Raw genomic sequence first — 17,900 nt, 5'->3', positions numbered from 1 at the left:
GGCCTCTGCAAACTCGTTTGGTCACCTTTCCGTTTCTACTCCACTCACACCCACCCCCAACCCCCGTAATAGACCCACTGCTGGCTGCTGTCCTGGGTCTGTGTCCCTAGTCCAGGGCTACTCAGGCCCAAGGTTCTAACAGCGGTGCTGTTCGGAGGGCTCCACATGCTCAGAGGTAGGGAGGCAGGTCGGCCCGCCAGAACCTGGAAGTGGTTTGGGCACAAGGCGCGGCCCCATCCCCCATCAGAGCCACCGCAGCCCTGCATCCCTCCCCGGGCTAGAGCACCGGCCCGTAAAAGCGACTTCAAAGGGCCGGTGCCGGGTGTCTGAGCTTCCACAGCCGGCTCGGCTCCGCGGCCAGGCGGGACCCAGACATCGGAGCGGACCCTATTCTGTGGGGGGTTTCAATAAGCGGGTGGGGGGTGCAGCCTGAGAAAGTGAGGGGCGGTCCTCGGAGCCCCCAAAGTGGGAGGGTCGGGAGTCCGCGGGGCCAATCGGTGTGCGCAGGGCGCGGACACGGAGGGGGGTTCGGGGGCGGGCAGGCCGGGGGCGGGGCGCGGCGGCCAGGCGGCGGCAGTGGCGGCGGCGACTCCTCCGTGTCCGACTCCAGCTCCGGCTGTAGCTCCGGCCCGCGATGCCCCATTCGGTGACCCTGCGCGGCCCTTCACCCTGGGGCTTCCGCCTGGTGGGCGGCCGGGACTTCAGCGCGCCCCTCACCATCTCGCGGGTGAGTACGACCCCCGCGGGGCAGCAGGGTGGTCCCGGGACTGAGACCTTGTCCTTGTGGTAGACCCAGGACCCAGATCCTCGACGTGTCTGAAGCTTGAAAGCAGAGGGTTGGTCTGGGTGTCCTGCGTGCCTTGGAAGGGAGTTCCAGAAGAGCAGAGCAGCCCCACCCCCCTTCCCGCACAGTCTGCCCCATTTGGTGGTGAGACTCCCCAAGAGTTCACACACCAGCTTCCCGCTGACTTTCTTTAGGGGAAGTCACTGTGGGCTGGGGAAGAACCCTCAGACTTGGGCCGGGAGTCTGGATAGCTCTACAGAGGCCCAGAAACTCCTCAGACCCAATCCTGCCTAAAGTTTTGGGGCAAAGTAACTGAAAGCCGCCTTCCTCTACCAAAGGTCTGGATGACCCTAGAGGGTCTGCTGTCCTGAGAAGTCCACCCACTTCCCTACTCTGAACTTCAGTTTCTCTTCCGTGACCTCAGTCACTCTAGGGGAAGTGACCAAGAGGGACTGTTGGCTTCCAGGCAAAGGGGAGATGATGAGGTGTGGCTCCCCCTCTTTACAAGTCAACACCAAACCAGGGGCCAGTACAGCCCTAGTCCAGGTCCCCAAGGGTCCCAGGACCATGCTCTGCTCCTAGACCTGGGGCAGAAGAGGAAGAGAAAGGGGCACAGCCCTGGAGAGACAGTTGGTCTGAAGGTAGAGCAGGGGAGGAGCCCAGGCCCTGAGGCAGGGATTCCCCAGATTTGGAGCCAAAAGAGAAGAGAACCCAGGCTCTGCCCTTGCTGGCTCCCAGTCCAGAGGGAGGACAGATATGGACATCCCTTCTCCCCACAGAGGCTCCTTGAGTTCTGGGGGACCCCCTTCTCCCTCTCTGCTGCTTCCCCTGGCCCTGAAGGCTGGGCCCAGCTTTAGAGACTTCTCAGTTCTTGGGAAGGGATAGACACCCTGTGGGTGTGGAATCGTGGAATCCTCTATCTGGGAGCCTGGGTGACAGGCAGGACCAGCTGTCCTAGGAGGCCTCCCACATCTGTCTTCACCAGCAGGTCCCTGGGGCCAAGTGAGGTCTGCCTTCAGCACATCCAGGAGGCTTGCATCTCCTTGTTCCCCCTAGAGATCTCCACTCTGAGTGAATGTGTGTGTGTGGCGGAGGGTGTGTGTGTGTGTGTGTGTGTGTGTGTGTGTGTGTGTGTGTAGCATCTACGTCTGCCTGATGGGTCACGCTATGTATCTGCAGAGGAGCACTCGTGTGGGTGTTAGACCAGCCAGCGGGCCAGGCACCCTGGGTGTGAGGCCGCTGACAGGCTCAGTGGCCACGGCTGACTGCTGCAGGCGGCTGAGAGCTAAGACATCTGTTGCCCACGCGGCTGCCTGTCCAACAGGCAAAGGCCTCCACACGTCAGCGGAGGCTGCCCCGGCCTTGTTTGGCACTCTGGGGGGGGGGCTTGGTGGGAGGAGGGTCCAGGCCCCTGGTGGACAGACAGTTTGGAAGAGAGGAATCCTCTTTATCCTCCAAAGCCATGTGGCAGTAGCTCCGACCTAAGGAGCCGGGATGACTGAGCCTGGGTTAGGGTGGGATTTGGGAGGCTTACAGAGCTGGGGAGACACAGGCCACAACTTGCCTAGCAGGTACCTCAGGGGCAACAGTACAGGGACTGGTGATGTGTGGGAGTGTCCTCACTAAAGGGCTTCTAGATCCCTTCCTGTGTCCTCCCAGAGCCCCTTCTGTTTCCAGAGCCCCCCTTACCCAGAGTCCAGTAGAAGGGGACAGTCTCATATAGGCAGTAGGGGGGCTGATTATTAAGCTGGGCTAGGAGCTTACAGTCTTTGCCCAGGTAGCCTCTAGGATCCCCAAGAACAGTGTACAGGGCTTCCTCCTTATAGGCAAACTGTAATGACTACTGGCCTTTTCCAAGCATCACAGTCTGCCAGGCCCCACCCTATCGAGTGTTGGTACCAGCACCTTCCCAGCAACCAGTCCTTGGAATGAGCATTGCTCTTTGCCCAGCCTCGTGTAGAGATATTCTTTGCCATGATTGACTCTGGAAGTCCCTGTTACAATCTTTAGACTCTCGGCCTCATGTTGTAGATTGGGACACTGAGGCACGGAGAAATTAAAATACACAGAGAAGGGGAGTATGAGCTGGAGTCCAGGCCTGTTTGGAGTTTGCTGTGACTGTCTGGGGAGATGATGTGACCCCCTGTGGCTCCCACCCACCACAGGCTTCTGCAGTGGGCACAGCAGGGTCTGGAATGCAGCAGGTGAGGGGCTGACTCATGCTCCAGATTTCCATCTGACCTCACTGTTCCCATCTTTCCCCTGTCTGTCTGGTTATCTTGTGCGGCACAGCTGGACGACTGACCAAATTCCACCGCATCCAGTGATTTCCTTGTTTAGAATGTTCCATGGTTCCCAACCCCGTGAGAAATGCCAGGGTCTCACCCCAGGGCCTATAGACCCCACCCATATCTGGTCCCTGCCACTTCTCTTACTTGGTCCCTATCACTTTCCCTTCACTAATGATGCTACAAGTCACACCTCCTTCTCTCTTAGATAAGCCATTATAATTCTGGGTTTCCACCTGGAGCATTATCTCCACACTCTTCCTTTCTGCAGAGAAGCACAGTGGTTAACAGTGTAAACTCTGGTTTGGACCCAGTTAGCCTGCGTTGGAATTCGGACTCGGCCATTTATTAATTAAACATTTCTTTGTCTTCTTTGGACCTCGGTTGCCTAGTCTAGGAAATGGGCTTGCCGTGAGAATTCGGGAGACAATGCGTGCAGAGGGCAGCTGGGCGTCATGGTTTCCTGGCTCTGCGCCCTCTTTGGCCAGAACTCCCCAAGCTCAATGGAGCTGGCCACATCCCAGCCACCTCTGCTTCCAGGAACTTCCTCCACCTACAGGGACCTGAATGCACCCCTTGTGCTGCCTGAGTCATCTTGTAGCCAGCTAGCCCTGAGGAAGAAGACTCCTGTCCAGTGGAGGGACTGGACCGAGGTGCCCCTGCTCCAACCCCCTCTCTGTTCATCTGTAGGTAGCATGAGAACAGCTTTGGCCTCACCTGGTGACTGAGAGGTTACCCCTGTGCCAGATATGGCAAAGTTCTGGCACAGATCAGGTAGCCATGAAGAGCGGGGAGCGCTGGCAGAATCTTGACAGGAGAATGGGACTGGATGGTGCCAAGTGGGCACCTGCCCCAGGAGGACAGGCTTGTGCAAGCGTCTGGTGCCCAAGCCCAGCAAGTGAACATGTATGGTGGACTCGTTGGCTAGGGTAGCATACTTTAGAAATTTCCTTGAGCAAAACGGGGAGATAACGCAGTTGGTAAAGTGCTTGCCGTGTAAACACAGACCTGAGTTTAATCTCCAGCCCCCACCTAAAAAAGCCAGGTGCAGGGCTGGGAAGATGACTCAGTAGGTAAAATGCTTGCATAAGGATCTGGGTTTGGATCCCCAGGACTCACGTAAAAGCTAGATATGGAAAAGCATGCCTGTAACCTTAGCACTGGGGTAGGTGGTGACAGGCAGATCCCAGAAGCTCACTGGTCAGATAGTCTAGCCAAAAATGGTGAACTCCAGGTTCAGTAAGAGTCCATGTTTCAAAACAACAAAGGCAGCGTGCAACAGAGGAAGACACTGATGCCAGCCTCTGGCTTCAATGCATGCACACCCAGGCGAGTGCGCACGAGCGCGGGCACACACACACACACACACACACACACACACACACACACACACACACGTATACACATGGGGGTGGGAGGAAGAAGGGGGAGAAAGAATATTTCTTGAGGCAGTCTATTTCAGGGCAAGGCAGCTTGGGCAGTGCCCATACCAAGCTTCTAGCCAAGGAACTGCCAGCACCTGGCTTTGTCCACTCTCTATTAGAAACTGGCTGAGCTGAGCCTGCCCGGGTTGCCAGGAGCTCCCACCCCAGCCTCACTGATAGGAACAAGGTCATTGGCAAGTCTCAAGCCACAGGGAAGTGCTGGCTGTTCACTCTAGGCTGGAGTGAAGACCCCCTTGTCTGTTCCCAGTCTGTTTCCAGGGTGCCCTGCCACCTCAGTCCCCCAGGATTCTTATTTAGACATCTCTGTGAGTCTTCCCCCACCCTCATCACATGACCTTCATCAGACGACCAAAAGTGCTTGAGTCTGTTGAGTCAATAGAGGACACGAGGGGTCCTGCTGCGGAAGCCAAGATGGAGTTACAACCCTAGAGTACAGACTGGTAGCTGGAACTGGATGGCTTTGAACTTGTCTAAGGAGGTGATGTACCCACCTCCCCTTTTTAACTGTAACGATGCATCGGCAATGCAGGGGTGCGGTAATGAGGGCACAAGGAGGTACTCTCAGAGGAACTGGGCTCTGCGCTGAGGCCTAGCGGAGGAGTGGGCTAGTTAGTAATCAGGGTTAAAGACTCAGAAGATTCCAGTGCCAGTTGGAAGGAGCAGCGTTTGGGGAAGTTAAGATGTGGAGTGCTGTCTGGTGCCTTTGAGTACCCTGCAGGTGTTTAGATGGGGTAACCATAGCATGGTGGAGCAGGTGAACGTTTGTTGGGCATGAGAGGTGAGATCAATAAGTAGGGTCAAGGGCTGCCTGAGTAGGGTATTGTCAGTGTAAAAAGCTTAGGACATGTCCATGCTCCATGCGTGCCTGGGCATACATGTCTTGTGTGTCTGAGTGTCCCTTGCATGTCTTAGTGTCCCTACACAGACTATAAAGTAGCATCCCACTTGCCCCAGGCTAGAAGAAGCCCCTCATATATCCTTACATGTAACCAGGTCTGCAGGGGCTGGAGATGGGACTTGAAATCAGAGGCCACAAGGGGACCTCAGCCAGCCTCTTGGCTTGCCCACCCACAGGTCACACTGGCACGAGGCCACACCGGCCAGGTTCTGAGGTTAAAGGGAGTCTAGTGCAGGAGGCCACGTGATAACTGTGCCAACCACGTGATTTGTCTGACCACAGGTTCATGCTGGAAGCAAAGCGGCCCTGGCTGCCCTGTGCCCGGGTGACCTGATCCAAGCCATCAACGGTGAGAGCACAGAGCTCATGACACACCTGGAAGCTCAGAACCGCATTAAAGGCTGCCATGATCACCTCACACTCTCCGTGAGCAGGTACGGGTGGGCATTAGAGGCTGCTGTGATCACCTCACACTCTCCGTGAGCAGGTACGGGTGGGCACTGCCATGATCACCTCACACTCTCCGTGAGCAGGTACGGGTGGGCAGGCTGGGCTGGAAAGGCCAGGGTACATGGTGTGGGGGGTGATGCTGGCCAGCCTGGGAAACTGAGTCAACACAGCCTTTCTGCCTCACCTCAGAGCACCCCATCGGGGCCCAGACCTAGGGGTTGGTGCTGTCATGGTGCTTGATTAGCACAGGTTAGCTCAGCGTGCTTTGTTGCCCTTGTGGCAGCAGAAATAAGATCTTGAGCTGGGGGGCACACACCTATAATCCCAGTTCTTGGAACGTTGAGATAGGAGCAGCAGGCGTTCAAAGTTAACCTGAGCCACGGAGTTTTTTTGTTTTTATCTCAAAACAAAAATCCAAAACAAAAACCACATCAGTCCTTTCTCCTCCTCTAAGGGGGACAGTTTGTTGACCAGCTCATCTTCAAATTAACTTAAAAATGTAAAACCTAGTGTAGGCCCACTTTACAGATGAAAGTAGCAAGGTAGAGGACATTTAAAGTCACATAACCAGGCCATAGTAAGAGTTCTCTCAGCCGGGCGTGGTGGCGCACGCCTTTAATCCCAGCACTTGGGAGGCAGAGGCAGGCGGATCTCTGTGAGTTCGAGGCCAGCCTGGGCTACCAAGTGAGCTCCAGGAAAGGCGCAAAGCTACACAGAGAAACCCTATCTCGAAAAAACCAAAAAAAAAAAAAAAAAAAAAAAAAAAAAAAAAAAGAGTTCTCTCTCTCTCTCTCTCTCTCTCTCTCTCTCTCTCTCTCTCTCTCTCTCTCTCTCTCCCCCCCCCTCCACTCCCCTGTTCCTTTTCCTCCCTCCCTCTCTCTCCTCCTCAAGTGTCTGCCAACCTTTCTGACCAATCCCACAGCTGTTCTGCCTCAACAGCTGTCTTTACCAGGCCCTATGACTCTGCTCTGGTTAAATCTGGATTTGGAACAAGCTTCCCTTCCGTGGACCATGTAACGCTGTGCAGCCCCATCATGAAGGGATGGGAGTGGGGGCCAGGTAGCTGTGTCCCAGAGATGGTGCTGGGATGAAGGTTCAAGCCTCTGCCTTGCTCAGGCCCTGGCTCTTTAACCAGTTCCCATGAGCAGCTGGCTCAATTCTAGCTGAGTAGGAGGATCTCTCCATCCACCTTCCCTGCCCGAGCCCAGAGACACAGCTCAGTTTTGCCACATTCACTGCTAACAGGGACTTTCCAGGACCCCCTGTGGATCTGTGTGGGCGAAACCATCCCCAAACCACAAAACAGTTAACCCATGCCAGATTGATCGGTCGGTTCAGAGCCTTTAACACGATGAGGAGGGTTATAAGGTTGCCCTTGTTTGCGCCTGGCCTGTGACCAGGTCCCTGTTGAGGTCAGGAATCTCAGACATTCCCTGAACTCTGAGCAGCCCAGCTGCAAGTCTGTGCTCCATTTGGCAGACAGAGAACTCCCCAGCCTCATCTGGACCCTTCTATCTAAGGTGTCCACACGAGTTCCATGGGCCTGTGTTTCCTTTCCCATCCATCCCGTTCCTCACTCTCTGCCAGACTGAGGCATGGCTGCTTAGGGGAAGCTTTGCCCGCAAGTAGCCTCTGAGGCCTCCCTGCTTGGCTGGGTTCCTGGGCCCTGACTCACCTCTGGCTTTTGTTCTCGAGCTGAATGAGGGCAGCCCTAGTGATGGCAGAGCTGTGGGGAGGCTCAAAGGGTCCTGAGTCAGGAGATTCCCAGAGAGAATGATGTCAGGGATGGTAGCGAGCGGGGTGGAGGTCCCCCTTCCTTCCTTCCCTGGTCATTTGTTCCAATCTAGGCGTGGAGGGAGCCAGGAGGCCACTTCCCTGTTGCATTTTGGGAATTACAGTCTCAGAACGCCATGTGGCCATGGAGCTGATGAGAGCACGTGGCCCATGTGACAGGGCCATCTGCCTTCCAGCAAGTGCTTTACCTACCCCCAACCCCCGATCCCAAACTGCTCCAGTCCCACATCAGGGGCTGCCTTGTGACCTTGACACTGAGTGGTGAGGAAGTGCCAGGCTCACTCAGTCAGAGTGAAAATCCAAGGCTTTCACTCTCTCCACCATCTCCGATCTGCACACACTAGACTTGGGGGGATTTGGCAACATGGCTACCTAGCCTAACCCTCTTTCTATTGGGCCTGCCTACAAGGCCTCTGTACCTGCTCCCCGTCCAGCTCACTCCTCAGGGCTTATGCCAGGGCACAACACACATCTTCCGCCCCCTTTGTAGGCTCTGCAGAGGGTTAGCCTAATGACCTGGCTACGTGAGGGACTTGGCGTTCTGCTTAGAGCGGCTTCCCTGCCTCTGGGGCTCTGCCAGCTCCCCCCCCCCCCCCCCGGCAAACTGAGAGGTGCAGGAAAGCCCTTGTTTCCCTCTGGACTTATCTTACATGGAGCCAAAGGCAGGCATCCAATAATCCACGTCACGTCACATCTCTTGGGCCTGTTCTGTAGATCAGGACCTTCCTCATGCCAACTACACTCTGCCACAGGTAGTCTCTGTTGCCATCCCTTGGTACCTCTGCATAGCCCAACCTTTGCTTCTCGTTTTGTTGATTGATGGACAGCTGGCGTCACCTGCATAGCCTGAAGTAGAGCTCGATACATGACTAAGCCCTCCGTTCTTATCTGACACCTTGGGTCATTCACACAGCACTGGGGACTTTGTGCTCTGACCCTCAGGCCCCAGGCATGTGCTATTCTGGGCAGATGTTTAGAAAAATATAAACAGCCAAACAAGGCTTCCCTGGTGTGCCATATCAGAGTAGGTAGAAGATGTATTTAGACCCATTTTAGAGGCGTCACTAGGAACCCAGCTGAGTGGCTAGAGACAAAGGCTATGAGCCAAGGCTTGGCCTCCAGAAAATGGGGAGCAGAGTCAATGTGGACAGAGTATTAAATCACTGAGCTGGGTGTGGTGGCGCACACTTTTAATCCCAGCACTGGGGAGACAGAGGCAGGTGGATTTCTGTAAACTCAAGGCTAACCTGGTCTATATACCAGGACACTCAGGGCTCCGTAGAGAGACTTAAAAAAAAAAATCCCTGAGCCAACAAGAGAAAGGAGGCAGGACTGAGCTCTGAGGAGCCCCAGGAGGCCTCTTAGTTGAGGGACATTATTTCCTCAGTCTAACCAGGCTTGCTATACATTGCCTGCCAACCCACGGTCCACACCCCCTCCTGGCTTGCCTCTCATAGAGCTACTGAGTGGCTGGGCTGGGCCCGGAGCCTTTAGGCCCGCCTGTCCTGCTTATGGCAGCTTTATGATGTTTTTCTCCCTCCCGAGTGGTGTTTGGCTTTTGGTTTCTATGGCGAAGCAGGAATTTCCTAATGGCCTGTTTCCCATCTGGGCCGGGCAGACATCAGTGATGACTCTGCCTGAGTGGGTGGAGGCGGGCAGCGGGAGGGGAGGTGCTCCCCCACAGCCTCCATTTCACCTCCCTGAGAGCCACCCAGGCCCCGGCCAGAGGCTATGGAGGTCAGAGGATGAATGGACCGGCTCCCGGCGAATCCATGTGTGAGGCCTGGCTTTGCCTTGCTGCGATCTGAGGCCACAGAGAGGGAGAGAAGTGTCTGAGCGGCAAGCTCTTCGGGAATGAGATCGGGAAGGCGTGAGGCCGCTGGCCGGGAAGGGAACACACAGCCCTGCCTCGGGAGGGTGGCAGACCTGAGCGTCAGGAGACACCACTGTGCTAAACAGGGAAATGCTGAGCCGTCACCCTTCTCCCTGCTTTGAGCCCCAAGCCTAAGCCCTCCTGTCCCTGACTCCCAGGCATGGGGGGGACCCATAGGCAGACATATCTCACCACCCCAATTCCCGCTGCAGGCCTGAGAGCAAGAACTGGCCCAGTGCCCTTGACGACAAGGCTCAAGCACATAGGATCCACGTTGACCCTGAGTCCCAGGTACGTACAGACACTGCTGGCCTGGCCCAGCTGGCTCAGAGTGAGACCAGGGCGGAGGAGCTAGGCATGATCCAGATTTCACCCGCACTTCTCACACTGATGCTCAGAGAGAGACCAGGGACATATACTGAAGCAGAAGGCTGCCCTGGGCCATGCCTGCCTCTGGCGCATGCTCTTGAGGTGGTGAGCACCTGCAGGGGGCTTGTCCTGACTCCAAGTAATCCTGCGTTCTTGGCAAGGGTGCCTGTGATGGACTGGGTCTGGGCTAGGCCTTGGCTCAGGGTTTCCACACACTGAGCTAAGGTTTACTCCCATACCCAGAGATGCCAGATCAAAAAGAAGTCAACAGGCTTGGGGGGGAGACGGGGGTGGGGAGGTGGCAGCCTAGAGCAGTGGGTGAGCTTAGGCCATGGCCACTCCTGACTTGTGCCAGCCTTATGTACTCTGTCTGAGGCTGGAGAGTTCTCGTTTTGTGTCACCTGGAAGTGGCAGCTGTTGCCCTGTGCTCAGGAGAGTGAGGGACCCCGGATGCTAGTATCTCATGAGAGGGGTAGCCAAGTGCACCAGACTCAGACACCTAGAGCTTGCTCCATGGCTGGACAAGGTGGATCCTGGGCTAATCTGTGGTGTAGCTTGAATCGAGAACACTCAACACAAGAGGCCTGCTTTTGTCTGTGTTCTTCGTGCGGAAGGAAAAGGACGGGGGCAGAGAGAAGAGGTTTAACCAGAAGTCAGATGGGGCTCCCCAGAGGAAGGATATCCAAGCCCAGACCTTAGGACCTAGACAGAAGGGTGTGGGAAGAGGAAATTACCCAGCAAGCACTTGCAAGCCCAGGCCGTGGGTCAGAGAGCAGAGCAGAAAGAGGGTAGGGATGGAGGGACACAGCTACCCAGAGGCTCTTAGGTCCTTTGTCCCAGACTTCAGCTCCTCCTGGAAAACATCTGGATCTTAGAAGCATTCTTTGCTCTATCTGAGGTCCTGCAGGCAGGGAGGAGAGGACAGATTTGGCAGAAAACAGCCAGGCAACAAGGAACAGAGGTGGGCAGTTGCTGTGAGAAGCCCCGCTCTTCTCAGGGCACCCGTGCTAAGCGGACAGCACAGATGTGGTTGGGAGCCGAGGGAATCGCCAGAGACCAAGAGTGGGGCCAGGGGCTGCTCCTCTTTGGGGCTGGAAGGCTGGGGTGCAGAATGGCTCCCCTATAGGCTTGGGAGGCTGGGGCTACAGAGTGGCCTCCCTGTGGGGTCCCGCGGCCAGGGCTGCAGAGCAGCATCTCCTGCCCCCTTTCTTTTCCTTCAAAGGCCACTCACTGTGCCTTGCAGCGGTGGCCCTTACTGTAAGGAGAGGGATTTTCCACACACAACAGAGTGCTTCCCCCAGCTGCTGCCCCCCTTTTGTACTTAAAAGGTCGTGGGCTCCGTGGGGGTGGTGACAAAAACACCCTACCCACCCCCGGCAGGGCTGTGTCCCCAGGAGCACAGACACAAGGCTCATTGTCCCCACTCTGCTCCCACCCTCTGAGTGTGGGGGTGGGGCCGGCTAGAACCGGCAGAGAGGGAGGGAACCACACTTAGCCCTAGGCCAACACAGGGCACCCCTGGCAAGCATCCCCTAGTGGAAGGGGGCAGGTAACTGCAGCCTTAGGACCACATTCTCTGCATGGGAGACCCTCTTTTCTCAAGGCCCACATGGGCCACCCAGGGTGGAGGAAGCAGAGCTTGGGTGATGGGAGGTGGGGCCTTGAACCCTGGGAGCTGAGACTGGGCCCTGAAGAGAGCCACCTGCCCCTCTGGCTGCAGTGCTGACCTCCGTTCATGGTGGGTGTCCCGTGTCTAGCCACCCTCTCGCTGACATTCTTCTGAGACTTCACCAAGCACACCAGTACCAGGCTGTAGCTCAAAGTGGGGAGCATCAGGTGTGCGGGAGGGACATTGCCGGCCAATGGGCGTGCAGGAACTCCCACGACAGCCACCCAGCCCGACACCTGCTCGGCACTTGGTGTAATCCGTCACCCCACTGCATCCTGAGTACTGCATCCCGAGCAGCCATGATACCGAGACCATCACATTGTCCAGGTTAGGGGAAGAAGCAGGATCAGAGAGGCGACAAACGTACACCAGGGGGTGACAGAGCTGCCACACACACACACACACACACACACACACACACACACACACACACACACACACACACCGAGGTCACCGCTGAGTCCAGACCTAGAGAAACTGCCGCATGGGTGGCCATGGGAGGGGCCATAGTTCACTGATGACCCTGCAGTCAGCTCCCACACCCTGCTGGGTGTCGGGGGGCGGGGTGAGTGAGGGACCTCCATCCTCCCAGCCTCTGCTTCCTGACTCCCATTGCCCCGTTTTCCACTGAAGTCTAGTGCAGCGCTCAGCCCCGCCCCCTCCTCAGTTATGCCCCTGCCGACCACAACCCATCTGGTCCCCATTAGAGGCCCCGTCCGTCCTGCCTGCCTGTCTACCCGGCAGACACATGTGTGAGAGCGCTCAGGTTTCTAGGACCTTTCACTGGGGACCAGGGGTCCTGCTGCTGCTGCTGCTGCCGCCGCCGCTGCCACCGCCACCACCACCACCACGGCAGCATCGATAGGGCCCTAGCTGGCCAGCAGGCCCCTTGCCTTTGTTGAGATTTGAGGGGGAAAGAGGTGCCCTACCCGGCTGATCAGGGGTAATCAAGGCAGAGCCTGGCAAGCTAGACTGTTCCAGTGCTAGGAACTGCCTGAGCCCCAGCTGGTCTCTTTCCTGTTAGGGAACTTTCCCTTTCCTTTTCCCCCAGGCTCCCTGTCCACACTGCAGAGCAGAAAGGCCTACATATATCACCCCCCCCCCCAGACTGGGACACACCCATGGCCTAAATGCCCTAAATGAGGCTACTTCACCTGCCAGCCCAGGCTTAGCCACACGGCCTTCCCCAGGATGACAAGCATACGCAAATAAAGGTGTATGTCGGGAGATTGGCTGCTGTGTGTGTATTGTCCTTACCCGTGTGTGTGTCTTTAAATGCCCTTGTGAGAGGGTGTGTGCCCTTGTTCCTATTGCTGTGGGCAGGCTGTGTGCCTTTGGGCTGAGGTCAGCAGCACCACTTTGGACTCTGCATGGACACAGGCACCCAGACCCTGTTCAGACCCACACCCCAAGGCCCCTCCCCTGTCCTTACAGGCTGAGGGGCAAGCTCAGGCCACTCTTCATCCCAGTTCTTTCAACCATAGACACCAGGCTGCATCTACTGCTTGTCTGCTGCTCCCCAGGAAAGCTACAAGAGTGCCGAGCAGGAATGGGATGCAGGCCCAGAGAAGCTGACCTCAGGGCAGCACCCTTGCGTCTCAGACTTCCCTCTGAAGGGCCTTCGCGCAAGCTCTTGGGGCCCTTTCCAGCTTTAGGATAAGAGTCCCTTTTTGTGTTTCCAGCCACGGACCCCTTTGCTGCCTGGGTAGAAAAGAAATGTCAGAACAGAGGTAGCTAACCAACACAGAGGCCTGGCACAGCAGGGTGGAGGGAAGTCCACGTCAACAGCTTCAGCCATAGGTCAGGGGGCTCCTAGTGCCGTTACCGTAGCCTAGACAGGTCAACGCAGTGGTCCACAGTGGGCACAGAGGCCTGGCATAGCAGGGGGGAGGAGGGGAGTCACCGGGAGTGGTCAAAGGTCAGAGGGCCTCCTAGTGCCTCAGGCCTCACTCTTACAGGATTGCAGTCCAGCCACCAGCAGGCGGTCCTCGGTCTCTGGGATTGGGCTGGAAGACAACAGATCAGGCCTGGGATCTCCATACGGTCAGTCACCTCGCCTTCCGGTCCCTCACAATGGCAGCAGCAATGAGGTCACCCTGCCAGCCCAGATGAGCGCTCTGCATGTGTCTCCACCTCCCAGGTAGGACAGAGGCCAGGCCTTTGAAGTCACACCCAGACCCATCCTAATCCATCAGATCTCAGCCATTTTCATCCTGGGCCCTAAGGCTTGATCTTGGCACCTCACGTAGTTATAGTCTGACTTAAAAGGCTGTCAGAACCCAAGACTGGAATTACCACTCCAGCCTTCCATCTCTCTCCTGCCCAGTGCGGACACAGCCAGGGTTCTCCCTCGGAACCGAGACTGCAGGGTGGACCTGGGTTCCGAGGTCTACAAGATGCTGAGGGAACCAGCAGAGCCAGCGGCCTCGGAACCCAAGCAGTCTGGATCCTTCCGCTACTTGCAAGGCATGCTAGAGGCTGGCGAAGTTGGTAAGGCTCCCAACACCTTATCTCATCTGCCTCCCCTCTCCCTGCAGGACCCCAGCTTACCCTCCACACCTCCAACCCCAACTGATCCACACCTTCCAGCCATCTGCCCCTCTTCGGGTCCTGTCTGTGCCTTCACCATGTCTGTGCCTTCACCCTCTGATTCCCAGTGGACCACCATGTGGCTCTCCCTTACCTCATACCAAGTGCTTCCCCTCTAGGCTTCTGACCCAGGGCCCAGAAGCAACATCCTGCAGAAGTGGGGTTCTTATCTCACCTGCCCCATTCATACCACCTGCACTCTGGATTTCAGGGGAGCGGCCTGGGTCTGGTGGTCCCAGGAACCTCAAGCCAGCAGCCAGCAAGCTGGGTGCTCCGCTGAGCGGCCTGCAGGGGCTACCAGAGTGCACGCGCTGTGGCCACGGGATTGTGTGAGTACCCACCCTGCCCACCAGCACCGCCTCATCGCCACCTCTGTTCTCCAGGGTCCTGGTGGAGGTTTGTCCTAGAATATGTCAGTCATCTGTCCCTCTTTCCCCCACACCAGGGGAACCATCGTCAAGGCAAGGGACAAGCTCTACCATCCTGAGTGCTTCATGTGTAGCGACTGTGGCCTGAATCTCAAGCAGCGTGGATACTTCTTCCTAGATGAACGGCTGTACTGTGAGAACCATGCTAAGGCGCGAGTCAAGCCACCAGAGGGATATGATGTGGTGGCCGTGTACCCCAATGCCAAGGTGGAACTCGTCTGAGCTGGGAAATCCTGCCTTGCCTGCTTCATTTAATGTCCCCTCGTGGCCTGTGTAAATATATGTCCTCCTGGCCTCTCTAATAAAGTCCCTCTGCTTGCCCTGGAACCAGTTGGTGTCTGGCCTGCCAACCTCCAGTGCAGGCCAAGGCTCCAATGTCCTGTAAGACCAGTTCAGGTGCCAGGCCTGTCCTACACACTAGGTTCTGTGGTGAGCCAGACGGGTTTTATGTTGTTCCCGGCGCCTAGGTTGGATGGTAGACTAAGTCATAAGAGATAGCTCCATTAATACGGAGGTCTGGCGCTGCGGTGTAACAAGGAGTTTGGCCTGGGTGAGGTCAGGAAAGATGATCGCTGAGAACCAAGAGAACCACAGAGTCAGGAACTATTCAAAGACAAGCATTGACCATGCAGGCCTTGGTATGCCTGTTGTCAGCACGAGTGGTCAGAGGTGGCCCCTAGCAACCTCCATGGATGGTACCCACCTCCTGGTTCTCTCTCTTCCCAGGTTCTTCCATCCTTTCTGTCTACACAAACTCGTCACCACCCCCATTTCCCCGCATCTTTCTTCATTCTCCCACTAGGGGGCATGCTTGATTCTTCCATGGTGAGACAAAAGGCCGAGTTTTAGAAAGAACACATGTCCGGGAAAAGAAGAATGCATCCTTTCTCTAAGATGCTTGGTCCAGCATCAATAGAAATTCTATACTCCTCGGAACCCGCCCCCCTCCCCCAGTTCACTCAAAGTGGTCTGCCTTGCACCTTGTGGTTACATAAGCCTATTCAGACTCCCACTTTTAAAAATAGAAAAGTCACAGAGTTGATGAGTGGCTGTCAATAGCTGTGTTTTGCACAGTCTGGAGAATGATTTACCGTAGCCATATTTTTGGTTTTGAATGAGTGAGTCCATTAAACATACAGTAATGTAAAGTCAAAGAATAAATGGTAGATGGAGGATGGTTAGAAGCAAAACAGAATCAACAGCACTCAAAACACCCAGCAAGAATCGACTGGGGGGGTGGGGGCTTTAAGGCAGTCAGCCGGAGTTTCAAAATTTTTTAATTTTATTTTATTATTTTTCTTTATTAAGAAATTTTCTACTCACTCCTCATGCTATCCACAGACCCCCCTCCTCCCTCCTCCCACCCCCCAGCCCTCTTTCCCAAACCACCCCGCATCCCCACATCCCCCAAATTGAGGTCCCCCATGGGGAGTCAGCAGAGCCCAGCTCACTGAGCCTATCAGCTGGAGTTTCTGATAGAGTTCCCTTGGGTGAGGCTTCCAAATGCCAGGACAAAGAGCAGCAGGTAGAGATGACGTCATCAAAGGGACAACCACAGCATCCAGCAGAAACTGACTGGGGAAGCTGAGGCAGCAACTGAAGTTTCCGAGTGAACGAACAATGTTCCCGTTCTGTAGCTGAGCTTCAGCAGGCGCTTTCCAATTGTGGGGTAGATGGTAGTTATGGTAGTTATGGTAGTTACGGTAGTTACGCCTGTGGAGATGCGCTTCTGCCTGTTCTCGGAGGCGCTGTCTTCTCATTCCTGGGCGGTTGTGCTGTTCTTACCTCCCTGTCAGAGCTAGAGGGAAAGTCCATCCACAGAAAGGGGGCCCTAGAAGGCACTTTGGGGGGGGGGCTGGAGAAATGCCTCAGCAGTTAAGAGCGTTGGCTACTCTTCCAGAGAACCTGGGCTCAACTCATGGCAGCCCACAACTGTCTGTAACTCAAGTTCCGGTGGATCCGACTCTCTCACACAGACACACATGCAGCCCAAACACCAATGCACAGAAGAAGGCACTTGGAGAGAAACATGCTTGGGTCTGGAATGGTGGAGAGGAGAGCGACCCTGATTCAGGGTTGGCTTCTCAATGAACTCCAACTGCACACAATTTACCGATTGTTGTGTGTTCCAAGCCCACAGCTGTTCTGGGTCTGAAACCTGTGCATGCATCATCTCTCTGCTTGCTTCGAGTGAGGGGCTCCCATGGTCATTTGTTTAATGAGCCCAGCTAATGTCCATTTGTGATGAGTAATCTGTGCGACCACAGGCAACAGGAGGCTGTTGTCAGTTCGCATTGTAACCATCTGCAAGCAACAGGACCCTCTTCCTCACTCTCTCCAACACTGTTTTCACACGTTGTATATGGTAAATAAAGTGTCCAGGGCTGAAGTAACAGCAGGGAACACAGTGTCCCTCCCCACCCTCCCGAAGAGTAGTTCTCATAGAAATCACCCTAAACTTTTTGCCCATGTACTCCAGGTTTATTTAACTTCTTATCGATAAGTGACAGGAATTTTCCATACCCCACTGTGCGTGTGTGTGTGTGTGTGTGTGTGTGTGTGTGTGTGTGTGTGTGTGTGTGATATATCATTTTTTCCTTGTGTGTACACAGGTGGGTGGAGTCTACAGGCCGATGTTGGGTGTCTTCCTCTATTGCTTTCCAATCTAATTTCTGAGACAGGGTCTCCAGCTGGTTCAGTGAGATCAAGCTTCAGGTCAGTTCCGGGCTCCTCCTGCCTCAGCCTCCCCAGCACTGGGACCCTGGGCGAGCTTCCCTAGTATTGGGATTACAGGTGTGTGCCACCACACAGAGCATCTTACATGGGTGCTGGGGTTCAGGTCCCCTTCACCAAATGAATCATCTCTCCAAGCCCCTACCGTCCTCTCATAAGAAGCCTTGCAGCTAGATTTTATTCCTCTGATCTATTTGCTGTTCCTGTGACATCATGTGGCTTTAATTATGACTGTGTAAGAGTTTAACAGTTAATCTTTCCACCTCATTCCTCCTGTACAAACATGTCAGAGGTATTCTTGTTCATGTCCAGTAGTCAATGACCAGGTGCATTGTGCCCTGGGAAAAACCAAACATCTCTGAACCATGACTGGGGAGCTCCCTGGATCTAGAGAGAGAGCTGGCATAGAGGCATTTCCTCCAGAGACTCCCCCCCCCCCTGCACCCAGATAGTCAGTAGTTTATCCCCATGGCCCACACCACATTCCTTTTATTCTTGTGCCTCTGGCACTACTGATTTTCTCCTTGAGCCCAGCCTAGAGCTACCTCTGTCCTGCCCAGACCCCGGAGGGTGTGGGAGC

General features: G+C 55.5%; 1 protein-coding gene across 5 annotated transcripts; it reads left to right on the top strand.

The window, feature by feature from the left end:
• The first annotated feature begins 545 nt into the window (after nt 1-545).
• Nucleotides 546-14,914, top strand: Pdlim4 (PDZ and LIM domain 4). Of its 5 annotated transcripts, none has more exons than XM_006984851.3 (7): nt 546-727; nt 5,698-5,849; nt 9,745-9,823; nt 13,529-13,710; nt 13,897-14,060; nt 14,371-14,488; nt 14,605-14,914. In XM_006984851.3, exons 1-7 carry the CDS (start codon nt 635-637, stop codon nt 14,807-14,809), a joined length of 993 nt encoding a protein of 330 aa, XP_006984913.1. In that variant the 5' UTR covers nt 546-634; the 3' UTR covers nt 14,810-14,914. The 5 variants fall into 5 exon arrangements, with proteins under 5 accessions (XP_006984913.1, XP_042139936.1, XP_076434495.1 ...); XM_076578380.1 differs by having other exon boundaries at nt 561-727; nt 5,698-5,855; XM_042284002.2 differs by lacking the exon at nt 14,371-14,488 and having other exon boundaries at nt 560-727.
• The last annotated feature ends 2,986 nt before the right edge of the window (nt 14,915-17,900 follow it).

Source organism: Peromyscus maniculatus, chromosome 8, assembly GCF_049852395.1.
Source record: "Peromyscus maniculatus bairdii isolate BWxNUB_F1_BW_parent chromosome 8, HU_Pman_BW_mat_3.1, whole genome shotgun sequence".
NCBI lineage: Eukaryota > Metazoa > Chordata > Mammalia > Rodentia > Cricetidae > Peromyscus > Peromyscus maniculatus.
This window is presented reverse-complemented; position numbering and strand designations above follow the sequence as displayed.